The 26,840-nt window shown below is 47.9% G+C and overlaps 1 protein-coding gene across 2 annotated transcripts in view; it reads left to right on the forward strand.

The window, feature by feature from the left end:
• Positions 1–26,840, forward strand: part of LOC129711580 (paired box protein Pax-7) — a 123,830-nt gene that overhangs the window by 66,757 nt on the left and 30,233 nt on the right. The window contains exons 5-7 of one of the 2 annotated variants that reach the window (XM_055659299.1): positions 5,515–5,717; positions 21,239–21,404; positions 22,292–22,488. In XM_055659299.1, coding sequence (XP_055515274.1) covers positions 5,515–5,717; positions 21,239–21,404; positions 22,292–22,488 — 566 coding nt within the window. The remainder of the gene's footprint in view (positions 1–5,514; positions 5,718–21,238; positions 21,405–22,291; positions 22,489–26,840) is intronic. The other variant, XM_055659300.1, reaches the window with a different exon arrangement.

A 26,840-nucleotide genomic window follows, 5' to 3' on the forward strand; every position in this document is an offset into this window, starting at 1 on the left:
TAATCGACATTACATTCCTAGAAGATAGTAGTGAACCCGATTTATTTATTTTTGTTGTTATTGCAACAATCCATCAGATTTTGGGTCATTTCTGCTGAACTTTCCCGGGCCCTGAAGTCACTGCCGCTGCACTCCCGACATGGGATGAGATTCCATATCTCCTATTCAGAATCTCTCATTGGCATGGCACGATTTGAATTCATCCAGCTAATGTACTTACCTGGTCTGGCCTGGATAAGGTCCCAATCCCAAGGCAGCAAGGGGGAGTAATAAATGCCGGCACCCCAAACATCCCCGCAGTGAGTTATGTAACGCTGTGTATACCAAGTATCGGAGGAGCACAGCGCCTCGGGCAGCACCTGTGGACGGGATTACACGGGTCTATTTCCCCCCACAGATGCCTCCACCGCGTTGTGTTTTGATGAAGGTGCCAGTATCCGTAGTTCCTCGTGTCTTCGGCTCTGAAAAGCTCTCATTCTCCCTTCCCTGACATACACAGAAACGTAGCCCCCAGTTATACAAGGATATACAAGTTATTTACGCGAGCGCAACGTTGCAACATACCCCTGGCTTACAAAGTTTGGAGTGCGTTAGATGAAATCTTTGTTTCCCATTGGGGAGAGGGAGGGTTGGATGGGGGCGAGTTGAGGCAGAGTGTTGGTCGACTATATCAGGGCATCGCACTGAGGGTTAAGATGCAGTGAAGAGTTTCAGTGCAATGTTCTGACCAAGAGCCACAGACGCAAACCTTTGACCGTCTCTCTTTCCACACAGATGCTGCAAGACTTGTTGAGTTTTTTTTTTGAGCATTTTATTTCAGATTTCCAGCATCTGCGGTTTTATTTAAAACATTTCAATGGCAGTGCAGGCAGGGTTGGCCATATCAGGTTGCTGGGTACGTTGTGTAAGAAGGAACTCAAGATGCTGATTTAAACCGAAGGTAGACACAAAAGCTGGAGTAACTCAGCGGGACAGGCAGCATCTCTGGAGAGAAGGAACGGGTGACGTTTCGGGTCGAGGCCGTTCTTCAGAGTTGTACCAAGGTAGCGCCGAGTGGGATGCATTAAATCAGGGAGTCACGGTGAGGGGAAGGCTTGACGTGCAATCAGTTGTTAATTAGATTATCTCTGACAGTTCAGCAGTTGAGGAGCCCCCGAGTTAGGGAGGGGGAAGCAGCCAAGGTTGTCGCTGTTGCTCATTAACCCGGGCCTCCTCTGGGGGATAGCGTGTGTGTGTGAGGGAGGTGGGGGCAGGATGGAGCACAGCTCCACGCTGCACTCGTACACAGCACCGACGCTGGGCGGAGGAGCCGTAGGGAGCGCTGGCAGTGCCGTTCCAAAACCAGGAGGCATCAAGTCACCAGCATATCCCAGGGAGGGCGGCCTGAGGAGGGAATGGGTGCCCAGCTAGAAAGAACCATGTGGAGTCTTCAGAAATCCCCGCAATCACAGAGCTTTCGGTCATTGAAGCCATGCCCACTTATTGCCCCCTGGCAAGCCGCGGTGGGAGGCTGGTGGCGAGACTTCTACACGCATTGTATTCACTTTGGGCAAGGGGTGGCGCAACGGTAGAGTTGCTGCCTTTACAGCGCCAGAAAAACCCAGGTTCGATCCTGACTAAGGGACTGCGGATGCTGGTCTATACCGAAGATTGACACAAAGTGCTGCAGTAACTCAGCGTGTCAGGCAGCATCTCTGAAGAAAAAAGGATGGGTGACGTTTCGGATCGGGACCCTTCTTCAAACCCAGAGTTTGCACATACGTGTGACTACGTGGGTTCTCCAGAGATACTGCTTGTCCCGCTGAGTTACTCCCTGTGACTACGTGGGTTTCCTCCGGGTCTCGGGTACACTCAAAGACGTGCAGGTTGTTAATTGCCCACGGAAAGGTTCACAGTGTGCAGGATAGAACTAGTCTATGGCTCCGTGGGCCGAAGGGCCTGTTTTCATGCTGTATCTCTTAAACTTGTTGGATATCCATATAATGGGAACCACCAATGTTGTAACAATGTTACAAGTCGTTGCAACAACATTCACAGCAAAGGGGAAGCCTGCAGCGACTCACCATGATGTGCGCTGCGCTGGTGGCGAGTCTGAGCAAATGTTCACAGGTTGGGGCTGGCCTTCGACAGCTGCTTCCCTGCAACCAGTCTCCGACTGGATTAAATATCCTTCACCCTTCGAGAAAGCACGGTTCTGACGTTAACCCCCTCTAGGGCTTGCCGAGTGATCAAACCTGTCGATGTTATAAAAGGGAACCGATTTCCCAAGCCCCGGTGCCTCTGCTGGAGAGGAGGAACCTGTCCTTCCCCCTTCAGTCCAACAACTTTGAAAGAAAGCTGTCGCAGGAAAAGGAACCCTGCACCCACAGCACTGAGCTGGGAGATCAGCTCAGGGGCTTTGAAACTAAAATTTCCCTGGAGATTACACACTTCACGTTTTTCTACTCTCTAAAGGAACTTTTTCCCCTTTCTATTGTTTTCTTTTTCTTGTCCTGCACCCACTCACTAATAAAACTAGTGCTGGGACGGTATTAGTGTTGGCACCTAAAATTAGGAACTGCAGTTTTGTGCTGTATGCTTCTAAAAAATCGAAGGTGGACAAAAAGGTGGACAAAAATGCCAGAGAAACTCAGCGGGTGCAGCAGCATCTATGGAGCGAAGGAAATAGGCAACGTTTTGGGCCGAAACCCGGAAGGGTTTCGTCCCGAAACGTTGCCTATTTCCTTCGCTCCATAGATGCTGCTGCACCCTCTGAGTTTCTCCAGCATTTTTGTGTACCTGGGATGGTTTAGGTTTAGATGTATTATTGTCACGTGTACCGAGGTACAGTGACAAGCGTTGCGTTGCAGGCAATCCGAAGGAATCAGATATACTGTACATAAATGCAATCAAGTCAACGTCAAGTACAATAGATGGAATAAAGAGGAAGGTACAGAGTGCAGAATATAGTTCTCAGCATTGTAACGCACCAGTTCCATCGACAAAGTCCACGGTCCGCAATGGGGATGTGGTGAATCGCACAGAGCCCGAGCTTATGAATCTTACCAAAGATAGACGCTAAATGCTGGAGTAAATCAGGAACAGGCAGCATCTATGGAGAGAAAGATTCGGGTCTTCTACAGTGTAGACCAGCATCTGCAGTTCCTTCCTACACATTATGAATGGACCATTCAGAAGCCTGATACCAGAGGGGAAGAAGCTGTTCCTGAGTCAGGTGATGTGCACTTTTAAGCGTCTGCGCCTTCTGCCAGACAGGAGCAGGGAGAAGAAGGAATGACCGGGATGGGACAAGTCTTGTCAGCGTGAATTGTAGTGGTGGGTAGTCTGGTCTGTGCGATGGACTGAGCTGATTATTGTGGTAGAGGTGTTGTCACCTAACCTCATGGATTAGGCCCTATGTGCATACATGGAAATGGGCAGAATCACAGTCAGTTGTGGTGCCCTCTGTAGTTGGATAGCATAACCTCACCGCTTGTAAGCACAAGTGTGGATGAGATCCCACAGTGTGATTGATTGTGTGAAACCCATATGAGTGGTTGCCTTTACAATAAATGTCCCATTCTTTATATTGCATACTGAGACTTTGACACCGCATCCTTTAAATGAGCCATTCAGACTGGACCTTCCCTACTGGGTCGTTCATGCTGAATCCTGCATACAACTGACCTTGCTGCTCCAAGTCGAGTCAAGTCAAGAGAGTTTATTGCCATGTGTCCCCGATAGGACAGCAGAGTATTGTAGGCATAAATACAGAACAGTTCAGTGTGTATGTATAGCATAGGCCATATACATACACATAAATAAACAGATAAAGTGCAATAGGCTAGGCTGTTATAGTTCAGAGTTTGTTTGATGTTGTTTCATAAAGAAAGCACATCAGCGCCTCTACTTCCTGAGAAGACCACGGAGAGTCGGCATGTCAAAGAGGACTCTCTCGAACTTCTACAGGTGCACAGTAGAGAGCATGCTGACTGGTTGCATCGTGGCTTGGTTCGGCAACTTGAGCGTCCAGGAATGGAAAGGATGCAGAAAGCTGTGGCCACTGCCCAGTCCATCATCGGCTGGCACCTCCCCACCATCGAAGAGATCTATTGCAGTCGCTGCCTCAAAAAGACAGCCAACATCATCAAGGACCCACACCATCCTGGCCACACACTCATCTCTCCGCTACCATTGGGCAGAAGGTACAGGAGCCTGAAAACTGTTACATCCAGGTTCAGGCACAACTCCTTCCCCACAGCCATCAGGCTATAAAACTCGACAACAAACAGACTCTGAATGGTAACAGCCTATTGCACTTTATCTGTTTATTTATGTGTATATTGAACTGAACTGTTTTGTATTTTTGTTTACAATATTCTGTTGTGCTGCAGCAAGCAAGAATGTCATTGTGACACATGACAATAAACTCTCTTGACTTGACTTGAAATATGCACACCCAGGAATTTGAAGTTCTTGACCCTTTCCGCCATCCATTGATATAAACGGGATTGTGGGTCCCTATCCTACCCCTTCCAAAGTCCACAATTATTTCCTTGGTTTTGCTGGTGTTGAGGGCCAGGTTATTGTGCTGGCACCATTTGGCCAATCGGTCAATCTTGGCCCAGTGCAATAACCCAGCCTTGCACACTGGGTCTTTTTGCCTGGGTTATTGCACTGGGCATTAGACCTGCCTTGAGGTGGAAACATGAATTCAGGGCATTGAGGTTTTTCAGGGCATCAAGTTCTGAAGAAGGGTCCCTTCTATTCCGTCCATAAATGAACCCATAAATGGGTTCCTCCAGCACTTTTGTATTTTGCTCAAGATACCATCATCTGCAGTTCCTTGTGAATCCAAGGTTTTCTTTACTCCATTTACAGTTGGCCATGAGAACAGAAGCCCTGATGCGTTCATAAGTGATTTTTATTCTGATTAGAAGCATTGCTATTGTGATAATAATCTAAGACTACACATGCTATGGGTTTGAGATGGGACTAGATTGAAATTAGTCTTGGGCGGGTTATGGACCTCTCTTGATTTTCATGATGGGCTCCTGATTCAACACAAAAGTGATGACCCAGAGAGTTGTGAATCTGTGGAATCTCCCAGAGAGTTGTGAATCTGTGGAATTCTCTGCTCGAAGGCAGTGGAGGCCGTTCTCTGGATGCTTTCAAGAGAGAGTTAGATAGAGCTCTTAAAGATAGCAGAGTCAAGGGATATGGGTAGAAGGCAGGAACGGGGTACTGATTGTGGATGATCATCCATGATCGCAGTAAATGGCAGTGCTGGCTCCAAGGGCATAATGGCCTACTGCTGCACCTATTGTCTATTGTCTCTTGCTCGTGGGACTGCATAGTGGAATAGCCACGAGTCCTGTGAGCAGTTGTGTCCACAATCTCTGCTTTAGGCTGTCATTCACTGACTGTGGCCCTGGCAAAAGCTGACGTTTCTCCGGTCATTGTGGTGCCTTTGCCTGGTGAGAGATGTTCATGTTCCCCTTTGGTCTCCATTCACGAGTGTTGCTTCCTCCACAGGTAACCGACTGGACGATGGGGCCTCCGACGTGGAGTCAGAGCCGGACCTGCCTCTGAAGCGGAAGCAGAGGCGCAGTCGCACCACCTTCACCGCCGAGCAGCTGGAGGAACTGGAGAAAGCCTTCGAGAGGACCCACTACCCAGACATCTACACCCGAGAGGAGCTAGCCCAGAGGACCAAGCTCACAGAGGCACGGGTCCAGGTGAGTTCCTCTAGGTTACTCCAGGTTACAATCCACGGAGCGCAACAAGGCCATTTGACCCATCGGCTCAATGCCTCCTACCCTCATGCCCTATCACTATCTCCCATATTCCTCTCAGCAAAGATCTGCAGCATCCTCAAACCATGCAGTAGAAGCACAAAGTACCACAACACCAGGGGAGTGAGGGATTTATGCCCATTCACTCACAGATGGAGCAAGATGGAGCATCTGATTGAAATGGGCATTTTCAATATTGACGACTATCTTTCCTTCCCTAGTTAACATCATCACCATGTTCCCCTGATTTTCGTCGTCTTGGGTCACATGTTCCTCTTTCTGAGGTTTGGGGAGCCCAAGGGGTTTGGGGCTCCCAACAAATTCCCTCACCTTGTGTCCCATTCTAACTGGACCCTGCAACATGCTCCTCCTCTCAAACAGACATAGTGAAAGTCCCACTGGTATGCTCACATCCATGATGCAGCATGCGTATTCTATTGTCACGAGACTCCAGAGGTAAACTGACATCGTTGGGCCCATCGAATCAAGCCCAGGTATTCTCACCATCCACCCCACTTCCTGAAGCCTGTAACTCCTTTCTTTTTAAAAACAGGATTACATCAGCTTTCAGAAGCCTCCCCTGGCAGGGAATTCTAGACCCTAACCACCATCCTTTGTAACATTTCTTGTCAATCACCTTCATGGCTTTTGACTCTTCTACCAATGTGAACAATTTCTCTCTGTCTGTTCTGCCCTGACCTTTCATCATTTTCAATACCTCCACCAAATTCCTTCTCAGTCTCTTCTGTTCCAAGAACAACAATCCAACGTTTCCACTTTGTGCTTTCAAATCCCTCCAGGACCCGTAGTCAGGATCGAACCCGGGTCTCTGTCTCTGACAATACTACCGCTGCGCCACCGTGCCACCCTTGTGTAAGGGGAGTGAATTGTAAAGTATTTGACGTTATTATGAATTATGCAAAGGGAGTAAATAGGAAAGGTTTGGATTTATTTTGATTCTGGACAGGGCAAGGGAATGGAAAAGGACTTGGTCCATTGGGATTGGAATCTTTGGGCAGCTATATGTTCACCAGTAAATCACCACCATCAAGATGTGAGACTGAAGGTTGTACAAGATGTTTGTTTAGTTTTGGAATTACACCGAGGCTCCGGGGAATGGTTTCAGAAAGAAACCTCAGCAACAGTGAGCCAGCCTTTGCCCTGACACCTCGCCACCAAGATGGGTGTGAAGATCACAGCTGGGGTTAAGATCACATTGCACTCCTCCCTTCACCAGACCTTCATGCTGCTAAACATTCATCAAAGCTCCCTCTCTCAACACATTTGTATGAAAGTATTGCCTTGTCTTCACCTTTTGTAAGAGATGGAGTTATAGTGAATGGGACTTAATAAGAAAGGAACTTTGGAAGTGCACTCCAATAGAATAGATGTGTCCAACCTGATATAAAATGATGAGGAGCCATGGAAAAGGGTAGAAAGGTAGAACCTTTCCCCCCCAGGGTGGAAATATCATAGAATACTGTATGAGCTGTAAGGAGTGGTTGGACAGACTTGCATTGTTTTCTCTGGAACATCAGAAGTTGAGGGGAGACCTGATAGAAATATATAAAATTATGAGAGACATAGGTAGAGTAGACCATCAGAACCTTTTTCCCAGGGTGGAAATGTCAAAGACTAGAGGGCATAGCGTTAAGATAATAGGGGCTAAGTTTAAAGGAGATGTGTGGGTGGGTTTTTTGCACAGAGTTGGTGCCTGCAATTTGGTGCCAGTGTGAGGCAGATACGATATGTAGGGAATGGAGAGATATGGATCACATGCAGGCAGAGGAGATCAATTTGCATCATGTTCAGCATGGACATTTGTGGGCCGAAGGGCCTGCCCTGTACTGTACTGTTCTATGTTCTTGGTGGGATAAACCAAAGTGTGGGTCAATTGTAAAGGTTTCAAGTCCATTGGGATTCTGCAGAATATGACTGAACAGTGCCACCAGAGCAATTTCCATCTTTGCAGAACATGGTTATCCAGACACCAAACACCCTCCATTACCAGGTGATTAAAACCGAGAGTATTGTCAGTGCAGAGCACAATGACTGTCTTGTCCTGAAGCCCGCAGACAGAAGGATCATGGAGAAAAAAATCAGAAAAATGAAACCTGCCAGATCTTTCTGTCTCCATCCATGACGACCTCTCTGCAGCCAAGGGTGATAAGTAAATCTGGTTCAAACGATGGACTGTTCTGATCCATGGGGCTCAGCCCTTTGATGGATGCACCTCTGTGAAATGGTGGGTGGCTCCCATTCACTCAGTTAAGTTTTGCTGCATTTCCCAGATATAGCGTTCCATATCTCCACAGGGCTAAGCTGTCAGTTCAACATTGAAACTCACGGTAAAGTTCAGAACCTCTAAGAGAGTAATGTCCCTGTCCCACTTAGGAAACCTGAACGGAAACCTCTGGAGACTTTGAGCCCCACCCAAGGTTTCCGTGCGGTTCCCGGAGGTTGCAGGTGGTTGCCGGAGGTTGCAGGTAGTGGAAGCAGGTAGGGAGACTGACAAAAACCTTCGGGAACTGCACGGAAACCTTGGGTGGGACGCAAAGTCTCCAGAGTTCTCCTAAGTGGGACAGGGACATAAAATTCCAAAGTTGTGTGAAGATCGCACAGGAAGACAGCATGAAGTAGACATCATTGCATTGAGTCCTCAGTTGGCTCTCCATTCAATATGCCCTTGGAGTGGGATTGCCCGGTCAGTGTGTGGGATCAACGGGCCCATTCAGAAGGTCCTGACCAGGATTCATTATCCATGGTGGCATTGTAGGACTCCAGTTCCGTGGAAGGAAACTAGAGAAAGTAAGATTGTTCTCTTTTGAGCATGGGAATTTTCAGAGGAGCTTTGCTAAAGATGTTCCAAACTCTGAAATCGTTTGGCAGAATAAGATGGAAGGTTTTCATTCATCGCAGAAGAGTTGGCAATCAGAGAACACAGATGAAAGGAGAATGAATCAGTAACATAACAAGTTGTTCTAATCTGGAAAGTATTGCATGAAAGAGTGTTAGAGGGTGATGCAGCAGCAGATTCAATAGAAACTTTCATGAAGGCATTGGATAAATATTTGAGTGAAAGTCAAAAAACACAGGGTTACAGAGAAAGTGTGGGGATTGAGACTAATTGGTTGTCTGTACCCAGAGGCCAGCTGTAGCACAATGGGCTGAATAGTTTCCTTCGATGTTGCTTCAGTCCTTGCTTCTAGGGCAGAGTGTAGAATGATGCCTTTCATTGGCGAAGTCTCTTACCAGTTCTATCATACTTATAAGTGAATTATTTGGGACAATATCTTATTTTTAATAGAAGCAGAAAATTAGCTTTTGCTTTGTTCTGTGGTTTAGGGGTTACCGTATTCCCAGTTTTAATGTTGAGGTGTTCTGACTGAGTGACATTGGTATTGTTTGATTGAAAGATGCAGCATGGAGAAAGAACCTTCAGCCCACCGAGTCCAGCATGACCATCAATCGCCCATTTTCACTTGGTCTATGCTAACCCATTTTCCCATCCACGCCTAACACATTGGGAGCAATTTACAGAGGCCAATTGACCTACAAACCCGCATGTCTTTGGGATGTGGTAGGAAACCGGGGCACCTGGAGAAAACCCTTGCGATCACAGGGAGAACATGCAAACTCCACACGGACAGCACCTAAGGCCAGAAGTGAAGCAAAGTCTCTGGTGCTGTGAGGTGAAAAGCTTCAGTTTGTGTGCTATCCTGTCAAATCAAATTATACGATACACGACTTCCATCAAGCCCTACACAAGTACAACTGGTACTGCAAAGAAAAAAACACCAAAGTGCAGAATAGTATTACATCTTTGCAGCGTTACAGTTACAGAGAAAAAGTCGAATGTCTGAAATTAGTTAGGTTGGAAGATCATGACTACACCCAGCTTAAAATAAATAACGTGAAGTAAAGGAAACCTCACTGGCAGTGATCATCGGTTTGACAGAGTGGCAAGCATCAGATATTGTTTCCAGCGAAGTATAAACACAAGGGGGAACAGGGAGATGAGAGTTTTTACTGGTTAGTGACAAAGCTTGGCAGAAGTTGGATTAGTGAGCCACCATTGTTGTGTTCAGTTAGTGAAGATGTCACATTTATGAAACTGCACCTGCACCAGAAACCAAAGGTGCAGGATTCAATGCAAGCTACAGGTTCTCAGGGCGTCAGGGAATGCTACTGAAGATAGAGACATTTGGGTAGCAGATCTGAAGCGATGTAACAATTCCACAAATAGCAATGTGACCAATAATGGGGCAGTGATTTCAGATGAAAAAAACACAAAGTGTTGGAGAAACTCAGCGGGTCAGGCAGCATCTGTGGAGGGAATAGACATACTGAACAATGGTTCCGACCCGAAACATCTGCACATTCCCTGCACAGATGGTACAGATCAATAATACAATGCATTGATAACAGTAATAATAGGTAACCATAATAGGTGAGGGGGTAAACATTTAATAGGAATTTGAGGGGGTAACTTCTTCACACAAAGGGTGGTGGGTGTATGGAACAAGCTGCCAGAGGAGGTAGTTGAGGCAGGTACTATTGTAGCGTTTAAGAAACATTTAAACATGTACATGGATAGGAGAGGTTTAGAATGATATGGGCTAAACGCTGGTAGGTGGGACTAGTGTAGATGAGACATGTTGGTCGGTGTGGGCAAGTTGGGCCAACAGGCCTGTTTCTATGCTGTATGACTCTATGACTTCATCATAGTGCAAAATCCAGGTCTGTAATGCAACCAAAGACACAGTCCATAGAAGATCATAGTCGCTGAGGTAGTGGTTAGTTTTGTGCAATGTTCAAGAGCTCTGAGGTTCCACACCATTGAAGAGAGTTATCAGTCACAGGCATGACTGATTCCTTGACTAGTGAGGGTCTTAATTCCTCCAGTTCTCATTAGACCCTCTCAGTTTACTACTCCTGCGTTGTGGGGGCAGGGAGTGGGCAGATTATGGCATCCTGCAGGCATATCAGTGATTAATGTTAGTAGTTTTTCAGAAGACCCCAGAGAGCCTGAGAGATCGACACTGAAATGTAGAAAATGTTTGCGGGATCGGTGGGCTTGAAAGTGGTGGGAAGAGGCAGACTCTGGCAGTGAGAAATCCTTCTGGAATGTGTGCTGACAACAGCTGTCACCTTTAATACTGCTTCCTACAAGCAAGCTTGAGATTTCCCACTACTCACTCATTCGGAAACAAAACAAGTGTAAAACTCTCAGCTATTCACAAGCCGATAAGAGCACTAGAATCTTATTAGCTTAGAAAGAGTCCATTCGGCACGATCGTGTCCAGACTGACTCTTTGAAACAGCTGTATATTTTGTCCCCCTCTCTAGCAAGGGTAGCTGAGTTCTTGTTGATGGATTTATTGCTATGCAATAGCGCAGTCGATGGCTGCTTCCATTGGCCCTGATGGGGATGTGAGAGGGGAGTGTGGAGCGAGAGTGAGTGGGGGGGGGGGGGGGAGAATGAGGGGAAGTAGAGCGGGGGGAGGTGGAGCGATAGGGAGCAGGAGGTAGGGGAGGGAGGGGAGGGAGGGGGGAGTAGAGTGATGGGCAGTAGGCTGATGAATGGCAACATGTTTGGATTGACTCGGTCTTGCTTTTAGTGGGCAGGACATACTTGGCCAATTGTCTATGTCGCTGTAGTGGTCTGGCAAACTGCATCTAGATGGCTGGACAATGGATCTTCAACAATGCTATGGGACGGGATATCGCTGGATGAATGTTGGATGAATCCAAAGTCCTCAGCTGTCCCTTGCTATGACATGGGTTGAAGTGAATTGGCTGAAGGCTAGCATCAGTGAAGGTGGAAACTAGAGGAGGACATAGAGGTGCCTCATCCACCAGCCCTCATGGCTGCTGCTGCTTCTGAATGTTTCAATACATTTTCTTAGCCTATTGAGGATGGAGGTTTATGGAAGCTCCTTTTCCTATTGTTCTTTTAATTTTTTATACACATGCAGGTGTAATGGAAGGCAAGCAGCCCTTTGATCTGATCCATTGACCAAGGAAGCATTCACCAGTGTTTATGATGCTGATTCTACCTGTAACTGATGTATTTGGTCTGAAGTTGTGGTTTCACAACTTGTTCTGAACAACGTGGTATTCACGTACGACTTGCCTAGCTTTATCCAACCACGACATAGATGTTATAGAATTCGTCAGACTGTAGTTGTTTCCTTTTTAAAATTAACTATTCCTCCCTTTCTCCTAATAAATGTGACCTCACAGCTCAGTTCAATCTTCCAGCCTCTATCCGCTGGATGTTTAACTCAATGTTGTAAATGTATCAGTCAAACTGGAATTGTCATCAGTGAATCTTTGTTCGATGAACAGTCACAATACTCACTAATTTCAATTATGAGTAAATTGATTTATTTAAACAGCAGAATCCATGTGACATAGATATTTCCACAAGTCACGGGACTGACACACAATGGAGAGTCTGTGAGAATAATCCAGCCCCTCTCTCTCTTCCTTTTCAGTCTCTTTCCCTCTATCTTCTCTCCCTCCCATTTTCTCCCTCTCTCTCCCTCTCACCCTCCCACTCCATCCCCCTCTCTTTCCCTCGCTTTCCCCCCCACGTCTCACTCCATCTCATCTCCCTCTCCTACCACCCACTGCACTCCACCCCTCTCTCTGACCTGCCCTCTCACCCTCCTCTTCCATCCCCTCCTTCCACTTCCAGTTCCCACACCCTCTCCCACCCGCTCTTTCTCCCTCTCTTCCCCTGTGTGCAGGGAACAGAATGGTCCCGTAAATACTGTGATCCTTGCGCCCACGGCAGAATGGGAGTGAGCCCAGCCGCTGAGACAGAACAACTTTGACAGAGTTTGGCAGGGGAGCAAGTGGGAACAAGTGGGAACAAGTAGCTTTAGAGAGTTAAATGAGGGCAGTCACTGGCTTATCGCTGTGACGTTGTCTGTAGTAGTGAGCTGTGTGGGGGTGTAAGGGAGGTGATCAGTCAGTAGCACAACTTGCATGTCTGCCCACCTCTGCTTCCCGTGGCATCATGCCAGACCTGGGACATGGGTTCCCCTTCACTCCCCTCACCCCATCACACACGGTGAGGACCAACCGGCCCAGCGGGTCTCTGCCACATCCAGTGACGAGGCTCAGCCTGTGCCGTAGGCGATACCCAATGATGACTGGTCCCCTGGAACAGACAGAACAGTAGAATGCAGGGACAGGCCCTTCAGCCCACAGTGTCCCTGCTGAACAAGATGCCAAGTTAAACTTCTCCCCTCTGCCAGTTTATACCTTTATAAAGCTGTATTACTTTGCCATGGGTTTTTTTAAATTAAAATCTCACTGAGGGAAAGCTTTCTGTTCTTATACCCCATAATAAATCCAAGGTGTGAAGGAGTACCTCTTCATTGGCAACATCACCCTTCTCCATCTCGCCACTTCTCCTCTCCCCACCCCTCTCCCCACCTCCCCTCAGTCTACCTACTCCCTTCCCTCTTTCCACACATTGCAGCGTCTTGTTTGACATGGACTGAAAGGCCTGTTCCTGTCCTGTACTGTTCTATGTTCTATATACCCCACTCCCCTATCTCTCACCCTCTCACCCCACCACCTACCTTCACTCAACCTCACCATCCCATCTTCCTCTTTCCCTCTCTCGCGACGCTTGCAATGCCCTGTGCCCGGTCCTTCCCTGTGTGTTACTCTCCCAGAGAACATGTCGTTCAGGCTCGCTGCTCTTCCAAATCATTCAGCAAACATTCTGCTTCATGTGCAAAGGTGCTGAGGAAGAGGTAATGTACCACTGCCCATTGAAGGATGATTTTAGTGAAGCCGCCTTTTGGAATACTCCGTGTGCTGTGGTATTGGAGAAGGCAGGCTGGGCCATGGTGCGTATTTCACCGCGGTGTGAGCTGCTGTGTTGTTAGCTGCACCGTTACACTTCAGCACCTGGAGCCCATCCATCTTCATAAACAGGCCGGGCTCGGCTGGAAGGAGTGGGGCAGAACCTCTCCCTTGTGTAAGGGGTCATTTGTGAGACAAATTACAGCCTGATCTTTATCTCCAGCTCCTGTTGTAATCAATCCCAGACTCTGTGGAGACTGACACAACCGTCCACAAGCAACATGTATCCACACTCTTCCCTGCTCTCATTTCTCGCTCTTTCTTTTCCCACCCCTATTCTCCCTCTAATTCTCCCTTCTCACAACATCTATCACTCTCCCTGTCTCCCTAGGATGGTGAGATATGTACCGGGAGGTTCATTTGCTCGGACACTCTCACACCTTTGGTCCCTGAGAACGTTCATCTACTTGGACAACGCTGAGGGTGGGGATGCCAAACTCCGCAGGGTGGCACAGTGGTGCAACTGGTGGAGCTGCTGTCTCACAGTGACAGGGACCCCAGGTTCGATCCTGACCTCGGTTGCTGTCGGTGTGGGATTTGCGTGTTCTCCCTGTGACCACGTGGGTTTCCTCCGGGTGCTCCTGTTCCTTCCACACCCCAAAGATGTGAGAGTTTGTAGGTTAATTGGCTTCTGTAAATGTGTCTTTAGAGAGTGGATGCGAAAATGGTATAACATTGAACCACGGTCAGCATGGACTCAATGGGCCGAAGGGTCTGTTTTCATGCTGCATCTTTCAATCAATCAAACCATTTCTCCAGCTCTCTCCTCCAATCAGTTCCCCGGGACTCTCAGGAACCACAATATGATCCCCTTCATGAAAGATGTTACAATTATTGCTCACACATACAGACACACATGCACGCACTCATTCACATATTCAGAATACAAACACACACATGGATATGCACACACACACACACACACACACACCCACACACACACACACACACACACACACACACATGCATACGCACCCATACACACCCACACACTGCACATGTGTGCGAACACACTCATGTGCACACACACACATTCACTCATACGCACACGCACATGCATGCACACACTCATGTGCACACACATACACTCATATGCACATGCATGCACACACACACACATACACTCATACGCACAGGCACATGCATGCACAGGTAGAGTTATTTTTATGCTTCTGTTTGTGACCGATTCCTCTGCAGGCTGGGAGGGATAGAGAGTGTGTCTGCAGACACAGTGTGAATCTGGTGCTGTGGGCCCGTCTGCCTCTAGTGTTACCTCAGGGTGACGCGCCGTCTGCTTTCACCCATGAGTTCCCTCTGAGCCTGAGTTCCCTGCGAAGCACTTTCCTTTCTGAGGGACAGGGTTAAAGAGAACATAAAAGGGAGAGTGGCTTTTGTGGGCAGGTGGGGTCAGGATTCAGCTGTCTAGTGCAGCTTCCAGTGAAACCTATCTGCTGGTACAGGTGGGAGTGTCTGCTGCTGACCTGAAATAAAGCGCCCACTTCAGAGTCCTGTTTGAGTTCACACAGTTAGATTCCATACACCGTCTCTGCTCTCCCCCCATGCGCCCATCTCTATTGTTGTTTCGTCTTAACCCCGACCCACCCCCCAGCTTACACCTCCACACACTGGACCACGGGACTCTTTCTCCACAACTGTAATGCTCCCATACTCCAACACTAGAGTCTACACTCAGATTTATATTCTCTCTGCACTACTTGTGTAGGGCATGTATGTATTCTTGTACAATATGATTTTACTGGAAAGTGCATAAGCAATAACTTTTCAGTTTCTACAATTTTTTTTAACTGTGTCTTGCTGCCTATGACAATAACAAACAAACGCCAATGCCAAAACTACGCTGCTTTTCCTCACTAGACATAATGAGGAAGGAATCCTGGGGAAACTAGATGTAGGTCTGAGTCTCACCCAACCCCCCACTAACATCTGAGCTCGTGGTTACAAAACTGAAAGACTAAACCACCGATTGAGAGGCCGACTGAGAAATCCGTGCAACATTGCCTGAGGAACTGTAACTCGAGGTCTTCGTGGTATCCTAGCAACAGTGTCCGGCCCAGCTTTGGCTCGGCGACGTGTCATAAAAAGTGCACAGGACTGACCGCGGGCAGGTGGACCGTGCAGCACTCCCACTTAGAGCAGGTTTCTGAGAGTGTTTCTGAGGGCACAACTACCAAGGCATGGAAAAAGACTGTGGCCCAGGCTCACAGCCTACTACATACGCAATGGTGTTGGGTGTTGGTCACCCAGCATAGACACAAAATACTGGAGTAACTCAGCAGGACAGGCGGGCACCTCTGGAGAGCAGGAATGGATGACGTTTCTGGTCGAGACCATTCTTCAGACTAAAGAAGGGTTTTGGCCCGAAACGTTGCCTATTTCCTTCGCTCCGTAGATGCTGCTGCACCCGCTGAGTTTCTCCAGCATTTGTGTGTACCTTCGATTTTCCAGCATCTGCAGTTCCTTCTTAAACACATGCAAACTCCACATGGACAGCACCTGAGGTCAGGATCGAACCGGGGTCTCTGGCGCTGTGAGGCAACAGCTCCACTATTGTGCCAGTGAGGTACAGAGGGGATTGGAAATGGGAAAATTCTATAGTCGGGAATACTATACATGGATGGTTCCTGACTGTGCCATGATGGGTGCCCACAGGTTGGCACCTAACCCGGTAACATGCCCTTTACCGGGGCCTGTTTGCTCCATGCCCTGCCATGAGTGGAGGGGTTTTTCAACTGGGGCTGGCTGCTATTGGTGACAAATCGACCAGGTGTCCTGGTGAGCAGTTTGGACGAGTTGTGCAAACTTCAAACTGGATATTTTGGAAGCCAATCCTGTTACAAATGCGGCCGGTGCTGTGAACTTTCTAAGGATGTCGTAAATTGATTTGAAAAGGCGTCAGTCTTTGCTGTAAAGCCAGGCTTCGATTCCGACTGTAATCCCAACCAAGCTTCCAACGAGTTGCGATCCGGCCTGTTTTTGCGAAACAATAGATCTCTGTGTAGCCGGAGGCGAAAGGCAAACAACTCCCACTCACACTCGCAACTGTTGCTGTCAATTTTCATTTGGAGGCAGTCTTGCCTGTTTCCCACTCAGTTCCCATGGCAGCTAAACGTTGTGATTCATACCTCAGTAAGTAGCGAGCCACACGGGGCAGTTCCACACTGAAGCCTGACTCTCAACAGCTTCACACATTCCGATAGACTGCACACAGATTTATTTGTGCTGCACTTGACATGGTGTTACCTTTGACCCCCGGAGGTCACTGCTCTTTTCCATGTGTATTTGTTCTGGGGTCACAAGTCGCCCTGGCAGAGCTCCATTACTATCCATCTCCACTTACCCCAGGACATTGACAGTGTGCGGTGGATCTGGATTCACATGTAGAGCCAAACCACAGCAAATGGCCCTTTGCAAGGGACATCAGTGAATTCACTCGTGAATGGGATAGACGCATCACCTGCTGATTTGTCCAACCTGGACAGTTCCTGCACCGAGGCTCATTCACGTTGGTGGCTCTGGTGCGAGATGCTGTCTAGACCGGGGGAGGATGTCAGGCATCCCTCCCTGAAGAACATTAGTGAACCGGAAAGGTTTTATGAAGATCCAGTGGATTTGCGATTAACTGTGATTAAGATATCTAATTCCAGATTTCGTTAATTATATACATTTAAGTTATTCATGTTATATGTAAGTTAAATTATCACAAAGGGATTTACATTTGTGTTCCTGGGGTCAATGCCCAGTACCCTGGGTGCTGATCCAAGAATGAAACCACCACCTCACACCAACCATGACGACATTTGTGGGACGTGTGATCATTATAGAATGGGGTGTGTGATGACGGCAGAATGGGGCATGTGGTTGTTGGAGAATGGGGAGTGTGGTCCATGGAGAATGGGGCGTGTGGTCCATGGAGAATGGGGCGTGTGGTGACTAGGGAATCGGGCGTGTTGTCCCTGGAAAATTGAGGCTTGTTCCACCCGTCACTGACAATCTCGATGATCCGTCACTCAATTCCCCACTCAATCTTTGGAAGCCCCCGTTTCCCTTAAAAGTCTGAATATCTATCTCAATCTTAAATCTCCTTAACGGCTGAGCACCCAGAGCCGTCTACCTCACCGAATTAGTAAACAAGCAACATTTGGAGAATTAATACCGAGTTGCAATAAATATATTTTCCTTTTTAAAGCAAAAGAAAAAACCCCAGGAAAAGTGGTCCAGCCATGGCTATCAAGAGAAGTTAAAGATAGCATTAGATCAAAGGAAAAGGCTTATATGTTGCCAAAAAAAGGGCAGTAAGCCAGAGGATTGAAAATTTTCAGAATCCGACAAAGTAAGACCGAAGCATTGATAAGGAAAGGGAGAGTGGTATATCAGAGCAGGCCAGTAAAGGAACATAGAAACAGATTGGAGACCTCAATAGATATTTAAAGTGGCAAAGATTTGCTTAAATTACTTTAGACCAAGGCACAAGAGATTTACTAAGGGAAGTAAAGAAATGGCAGATATTTTTTACAAATGGCTGGTGTCTTTCTCCCCGAAAGAAAGAACGGCACTGTGGCGCAGTAGGCAGAGCCACAGCTTCACATCGCCAGTGATGCAAAATAGCATCAGAGAGCAGAACGCCAATAAATCCCTTAGGCCACAATTAAACACCCATATTACACGTGACAAATTAAACACTTGACTCTTGACATGAGGACGTGTAATTGGGAATCATGAAAAAGGTGGCTATTGAGGACTGGTTGACGTCTTCCAAAGAGCGATGGTTTCCACAGATTGGAAAGTAATAAATGCAATCACATTGTTTAGGAAAGGAGGGAGGGAGGAGGAACGCAAGAATGTAGGGAATTAGAGACAATTAACCGGAGATCTGTAGCAGGGAAACTCCCGCAATCTATTAGTAAAGAAGTGACGTCATGATAATCAAACTCTCGTTGAAAGTGAAAATATTTGGACAAACCTGTTGGGAGTTCATTGAATTGAAACAATTGCAACCCATTAGTTTTATGAAGCCTTTGATAAGGCATCAGGAAAGATGAACAACATTAGAATGCCTATCATTAGGGACAATGTACAGTTATCTTATTGTCACATCTACCAAGGTACAGCGGAAAGCTTTTGTTGTGAATAGCAGGTTTATTAATGGCCAGAGAAGAGAGAGGAGGAAAGTGTGGAAGTGTGTTGATGAACTGGGAGCCGGCGTGGATTGTGAGGAGGTTGACAGAGAGATGACAGATGGATGAAGTGAATCTGAATGAAGTGAAGTGAATGGATGAGGACATCGCAGATGGAGAACAATGAGGTCATCCAGTTTGGTAAAAAAGTAAGCTGGAGTGTTTTACATTTTGAGAGATTGGTGGGCAGAGGGAGTTGAGAGTTAATGCCCCTGTCCCACTTAGGAAACCTGAACGGAAACCTCAGGAGACTTTGCGCCCCACCCAAGGTTTCCAAACGGTTCCCCGAGGTTCCTGTAGGTTTTTGTCAGTCTCCATACCTGCTTCCACTACCTGCAACCTCTGGCAACCACCTGCAACCTCCGGGAACCGCACGGAAACCTTGGTGGGGCGCAAAGTCTCCAGAGGTTTCCGTTCAGGTTTCCTAAGTGGGACAGGGGCATAACTAGCAAACAGCAGACAAGGGGATTGGAACGTTGATTTCACTGCAATAGGCCCAGTCTGGAGATGTCTTGCTCTGATTATGTGGAGCCCTGGTGAGACCACATCTCAAATATTATGCACAGGCGTGGTCTCTCTCCCTGAAGAACGGGATCCCTGTGATAGAGGCAGTGTAACAAAGGTTCACCGGGTTCCTGGCGAGGAGAAATTCAGCTTGTGCTCCCTTTAGAAGAATGGAAAGCAATTGACATAAAATGTATCAAATCTTAAGGGGTTTGGTAGGATGGAACGAAGGAAGTTCCCTTCCACAGATGGATGCCTGGAACTGGGGCCACAGTCTCCAAAGTAGGAGGCAGGACAGATGCAGAGAAACTTCTTCACCCACTCGATTGCTGGTTATACTAAAGACAACGATGGAGATACGGTGTTAGTGCAGGGGATTGATCAGCCGTGAGCTCATTGACTGATGGACCAGGCAGAAGCAGCTGAATGTATTGCACATAACACTATTCATATTGTACGAGTTCTCATGTTAAGAAATTTCTATTTATCCCAGTTCCAAATAGCTAATGCCTTTCCTTGCGCTGGAGTTAACTCACTAACCATGGGAAACAGACTCCCAGCTGTTACATTTGTCAAAACTTCTCAGAATCTGATGCATTTTATTGGGATTAACACTCATCTTTTTAAAATGCAAGTAACAGAATTCGGATCGACTCAATCTCTCCCCAGTAGGAAACCCCTGCCCCAGAATAAATCTACTAAACCGGGAAGGTGCTGCCGCCAAAGGCAACCATGCCTTTCCTTCAAAACTCACAAAGTGTTGAAGTAACTCAGTGGGTCAGGCAGCAGCTTTGGAGAACTTGCATAGGTGGTGTTTCTGGTCAGGACCCATCCTCAGTCTTCAGTCTTCAGAACGGAAGCATCGCCTATCCATGTTCTCTAGAGATGCTGATGGACTTGCTGAGTTACTCCAGTCCTTTGCGACTTTTTTTGAAAACTAGTACCTGCAGTTCCTTGTATCTTCTGTGTAATGCCTTTCCTTTGGTGCTTCTGCAGCTCCAGGTGTGGTCTCATCACGTACTGAAGGATGTTTTCTGCTTCAGTGCCCTGTCGGAGAGTCCACTGTTCAATTGCTCGCATCCCCTGCCTGATACCCCAATTTGTGTGCAAGGACAAACAGATTCCTTTGAACATCAATATTTAATATGTTCCTGTATTTTAAATGATTAAAAACAGAGAGTAAAAAATGTCCACTCATTGGCCATTGACACTGACGTAAAAGGAACTGAACTTTGGAAGGGGAATACACCAGAAGAAGAATTTCCGGACTCTCATCACAGTCACTTAGTGTAGCGTTGTTGTAGATCTGGAGGCACTGCACTCACTCCCATTGCATTTGTCATTATTTTTCATTTATTGATGGAATCGCCTGCCGTTAATCGACAGACATGCGCGCAAATGGAGATTGGAATATTGAGCATAGGTGAATATGCTCACCGTCCTGAGAATCTGTACCTGTAGAGGAGAGAAGTGGTGGAAGATAGGAGGTGTGTGTGTGTGTGTGTGTGTGTGTGTGTGTGTGTGTGTGTGTGTGTGTGTGTGTGTGTGTGTGTGTGTGTGTGTGTGTGTGTGTGTGTGTGTGTGTGTGTGTGTGTGTGTGTGTGTGTGTGTGTGTGTGTGTGTGTGTGTGTGTGTGTGTGTGTGTGTGTGTGTGTGTGTGAAGTTAGCGGAGGGGCAGCTCGTTTAGGTCGAAGGGAGAGAGCTGAAAGGATGGATGGTGACATTGCACCTGTCTTGTGTGTGATCGAGGCGATGTGCTGAAGGCAGCTTCAACAGAAGGCAGGAGGCAGACACTGGATAGATAGTTTGTTAGGGAGCTCAGAGTGGAGACTGCCACATCACACTACACTTCACTAATGGTGCTTTTTACATTTCCAGGTGTGGTTCAGTAACCGCCGTGCACGGTGGCGCAAGCAGGCCGGAGCCAATCAGCTGGCAGCCTTCAACCACCTGTTGCCGGGAGGTTTTGCGCCCACTGGAATGCCAACCTTACCCCCATACCAGTTGGCTGAGTCATCGTACCCATCGACCACCCTCTCCCAAGGTAAGGGCACTGCCACGTCCAGTGTCAAACAGTGTCACGGTGAATGCTTGGATGAGCCTTTAACTGATGGTCTCTCTGCACAAGGTCACACGGACCGACAAGATGGTGTGTATGGTCCAAGGCCACATGATATTGGCTTTGGGTCTTTCCATCTCATGGCAAAGGCCCCTGTTGACAGAATGGGCATTGAATTGGTGATTAGACCTGTAGTCAACATCACTGTGATCACTGGCCTCTTCAGAAATGGTCTGATCTCTATTTCATTGAGCTTAATGTAAAGGTCAAACAAATGAATAATTGGCTTTGGTTTAAAAAATAAATCCAGACAAATTCTTCAGATTGAATGTTAATGACATTTTCTGCCCTATCTGGGAATCCAGGCCCCAGGGATTATTGACTCCCCTGCAAGGTCCGCTCAGGGCCAAAAGGAGAGTCTTACAGCTACATGGTCAGAGGGGCTAAGTACTAACCAGGGCTGCGTCCACTGATCACTAGGTAGCCTGAGTGAGAATGGGCGATAGGTTCAGGCACAGTCCCTCTGTGGCTGCAAACAGCTACCAGCTATCAGCTGTCAGAGGTGAACACATGGGTGGGAAGAGGCTGGTGAAGGAGGGAGAGGAGAATGGAGAGGGGATGAGTGGGCAGGTGAATGGGGTGAGCAAGTGGTGGAAAGAGGGGATAGGCGAAGGGGAAGGAAGTGTGGAGGGAGGGATGGGAGAGGAAAGTGGAGGAGGGAAAGGGAGAAAGAGAGAACAATGGAAGAAGAGAAGAGGTTAGTGGAAGGGAGGAGGAGGAAGTGGAGGGAGGAGATTGGAGGAATGTGTTGCGGGCGCGATGTTAGATGTTCACGGTGTGACTCGCTGGTTGTGGTGTGTGCTTGGTCTCAGATGGAGGGAGCACAGTCCACAGGCCCCAGCCACTGCCACCATCGTCCATGCACCAGAGCGGTCTGGCAGTCGCCGCGGAGAGCGCCTCCTACGGCCTGGCGTCCAATCGGCACAGCTTCTCCAGCTACCCCGACAGCTTCATGAACCCGACGGGACCCAACAACATGAACCAGGTCAGCAATGGACTCTCTCCACAGGTCAGCCCTCACGCAATCACATGCTCAAGTATCACTGTGCCCTCCCCACTCTTGCCCCTGCTCCCTTCCCCACTCGCTCCACCCCCCACAACACCAGATCTCAGAAACAAGGCCCTTTGTCACAAGGCACAGAACATCACCCCCCCCCAACCCCCCCCCCTCAAAGACATCATCACAATGGTACAGTCATTGCGATGTTCAGAGGTGACGACTTCAAATTCTCAACATTGCGATCGGAAGGCGTCGGATTAAAGACTGGAGTCGATAATCCGAAACAGTCGCGGAGCAGAGGTGGACAGTCCAGGCGAGGCAGTTGGCAAAAGTCACCTTGGCTTTTATTGTTGTGGATTGTAATGCATTTCGTTGTCTCTGTACTGTACACTGACAATGACAATTAAAATTGAATCTGAATCTAATGCCCCCGTCCCACTTTGGAAACCTGAACGGAAACCCTCTGGAGACTTTGCACCCCACCCAAGGTTTCCGTGCGGTTCCCGGAGGTTTTTGTCAGTCTCCCTACCTGCTTCCACTGCCTGCAACCTCCGGCAACCACCTGCAACCTCTGGGAACCGCACGGAAACCTTGGGTGGGGCGCAAAGTCTCCAGAGGGTTTCCGTTCAGGTTTCCGAAGTGGGACGGGGGCAATAGAAGACAGACATGAGTAAGGAGGAGAGGACAATTGTAGTAGGGATGAGACGGAGACGTCCGGGAACTGTCATAGCCGTGGGGTTAAGATGTTTGCGGAACAGCAGCTTCCGAAACGCTCGTCTCTTCAGAAGGGCAAGTGCACGAGGTTGGCAAAAATGCTGGAGAAACTCAGCGGGTGCAGCAGCATCTATGGAGCGAAGGAAATAGGCAACGTTTCGGGCCGAAACCCTGCCTATTTCCAACGTTGCCTATTTCCTTCGCTCCATAGATGCTGCTGCACCCGCTGAGTTTCACCAGCAATTTTGTGTACCTTTGATTTTCCAGCATCTGCAGTTCCTCCTTAAACTCTTCAGGTGCACAGGGTCGGCAGGCAGCTCGGCTGTCTTGAGGAGCAGGGAAGGCTGGAGATGGGAAATGGATCCGATGTGGCAATTGGACTCCAGGGAGAGTCAGCATCTTCATAAGGCTCAGTAAAGCGAGCCAAGGACAGAGTGAATCAGTTCCCATTACAAGCTGGTAAGGCGGTGGGAGCCAAAGGGGAAACGTTAAGACTTGTCCTGGAAGACTTCCAATTTCTCATGACCCGACTCCCCGCTAGTGGGCGTGGCTGTGGGTCTGGCATATTTGCCAGTAAGTTCTCTATTTTCACATTCCCTGTGGAGTGGAGAGCCTGTCTGAGAAGCGGATGTTCGGAGCACCTGGTACGGTCCGAACAATGTCTGCTCTCTAACTTGGCAGGACTCTGCTGCAGCCACATGGCATGAGACATCATCGTGATCGTATGGCAGGACTATGGAAAGCTAAGCTTCCCTCCGTCCTCGGGGGACTGTTAAATACTTTTCACAGATTCCTCACTCCACTCTCGCACTTGGTTGAAAGTTCCTTTCTTCGGCTTCCACTGTCTCTTGGAACGATTCCCAATTTTTTTTTTTTTTGTTAAGCAGTAATCCCAGCGATATTTTCTCACTCCATCCATGCTACTGTTCCTCCGTGAGTGGGCAGCCGCACAGGCATCTTGTAAAGTTGATAAGCGCAACATTTCCCTTAAACTGTGCAATGTTGAAATCAAATGCCTTTGTGTGACTTATTTGAACAGCGTCCAAAACAGGGGATTGACGAGAGGAGAGGTTCTGCGACAGGCAGTCAGGCAGCGGGAGACGGGAAGAATCACAGGGGAGAGAGAGATGTACAGAAGGAGACAACCCCACTAAGAGAGAGAGAGAGAGAGAGAGAGAGAGAGAGAGAGAGAGACGATGCCCGGGTGAGGTTAGAAAGGGAATACGCCCTGTCCACAGGCACCCTGAGGGAGTTCCTGGCTCCGCAGGGTGTTGAATGTATCCTCAATAAGGATTGTAACATAGTTGTATAGTGGTTTATTATGGAAATATGTTTGTATTGTATTATGGTGCTGGGTTCTGGCTTGTTTTATTGTTGTGTAAATATTATTTTTTAATCATTGAATACGTTTTTTGATTAATAAAAATTATAATAAATTAAAAAAAAGAGAGAGAGAGAGAGACTGAGTGAAGGTGATTATTCACAGGAGCAAGAACTCAGGAATGATTTTGAAACTAAAATGAGAAGCAGATTTTAGTCAGAATTTGGTATTGGGATTAGTCTATTATTGTCAGTGTGCTGAGGTTCAGTGAAAAGCTTTAGTTTTTGTGTGCTATTCATTTAAATCAGATCATACTATACACGAGTATATTCAAGGAATACACATGAGAAGAGTGGACAAAAATACTTACACACGTCATGGGGATTGTTGGTCCCGACGTCAGTGAAGCCGTTCTCTGTCTCCTGTCGATGGTCCACAGTTGTTCGATCACCCCACTTACTTCCATGGCTGTTTGTGGGGGGGGGTCTGAGGATGTGAAGGACCCAGGGGAGACTTGGAGGGGAGGGGTGGAACGGAGTTTTTGGAGAACCCCTGAATGGAGGTTAGAGTGGGGAACCGTGTTTAAGGTGAGAGAGAGAAGAGGACCCACAGACGAAGAACAGGTGAGATATCACAGGGGGTTTGTGGGTTTCTGTCCGGGACAGAACAAAAACCAATACCGTTTCCATGGGGTCAGTTCTGGTGCGTGCGTGCATTCAACACTTGTCCTCATCTGCACCCTCTCCACTGTTGGATGGTGTAAGTCATAATGGTGTGCTGTCTGCTCTGCATTCAGTGACAAACCCATTGCTGAGTTATCCATCCCAGTAAGGGAGAACTCTCACTCTCCATCTCACTTTCTAAGACACAGATTACCATACTAGCTGGATGACTTGAAGCTGGACGTATATTTCGAGGCACCTTCCAAAATTCCCCTGAGATCCTCAAGATTGGGAATAACTCTGACCAACCCCCCCCCCCCCCCCCCCCCCCCCCCCCCCATAGAAACATAGAAAATAGGTGCAGGAGGAGGCCATTCGGCCCTTTGAGCCAGCACCGCCATTCATTGTGATCATGGCTGATCGTCCCCTATCAATAACCCGTGCCTGCCTTCTCCCCATATCCCTTGATTCCACTAGCCCCTAGAGCTCTATCTAGCTCTCTCTTAAATCCATCCAGTGACTTGGCCTCCACTGGCCTCTGTGGCAGGGAATTCCATAAATTCACAACTCTCTGGGTGGAAAAGTTTTTTCGCACCTCATGGTTGGAGGGTGGCAGGCGTTGGAGTTGAACCAACGCTAGAATTGATACAGTGGAGGTTGGCAGTCACGGCCATTGGGAGATAGGGTGGGGAGTGGAGATTTGTCCAGTGAGAGTCCCTGGAACTGGGTAAAGATGTGCAGGACCAAAGCTGTCAGAGTCACTCTGCTCCCATTGTCCTGAACACTTCCTGACATAACCACTTGTAGCCAACTGTCGGCTACCTTAATGCTTCTGAACAGACAGCCCTCATTGGATGGATGGATTCACCATCGGGAGACAAGTGGCCACATTTATAATTCTTTTTGTCAGATAAATAGCAAGAGAGAGAAACGTGTGAATCTTTGTAATTTGAATCTGGGATGATTAGTTGGAGGGAGACGGGTTGCATTTGATGTTTCCTGAGCCGCTATCAAGCCGGTGAGCGCGGAGCGAGGGAATGAGAGACTCGTTTGCTCCCCTTTGATCCGCTGCCTCAGGCACGCTTCGCAAGCTCTGCCAGTCTGAGCGAGTGGTTTTTCAGTTATTCCTGGCAAGTGTCTGTGGAAGATAAGAGCAGAAACCCCGGCATTGTACACAACCCATCACACCAGCAGCTGGCCAGTCTGCGGAATTACAGTAACATCCATGTCTGCAGTAGACAACTCAGTGTAGCAGCTTCAGATCACTGGCAATGCTTCACGTCAGGTACATCAAGTGTTCTGAAGCACCAGTACTGAGGGGACATAGTGGGCTGGAGAAAGATGGGTCGAACCTTCCTGCCCTGGTCTCTCCTGCTTTCCCTTTGTAAATCTTTGCCTCCTCTTCTATTTGTCTGGTTACTGTTGTCCCCGGTGAAGCTCTGTGGTATTGCTACAAACGATCCCCGCACTGTTCTGCACTTAGTGCTTGCACTTCATTAATGCAGTGAGCAGTTTTGTCAACGTAAATGCCAAGCCTAACAAACAGCAGGCGGTGGAGCTCACCAAATCAGCACTCTGTGTTTCCCAAACTCTGCTTGATACTCTTTCATTCTCTCTCTCCCTCTTTCTCTCTCTCTTGTTCTCTCTCTCCCTCTCACTCTACC

Source organism: Leucoraja erinacea, chromosome 30, assembly GCF_028641065.1.
Source record: "Leucoraja erinacea ecotype New England chromosome 30, Leri_hhj_1, whole genome shotgun sequence".
Lineage (NCBI taxonomy): Eukaryota > Metazoa > Chordata > Chondrichthyes > Rajiformes > Rajidae > Leucoraja > Leucoraja erinaceus.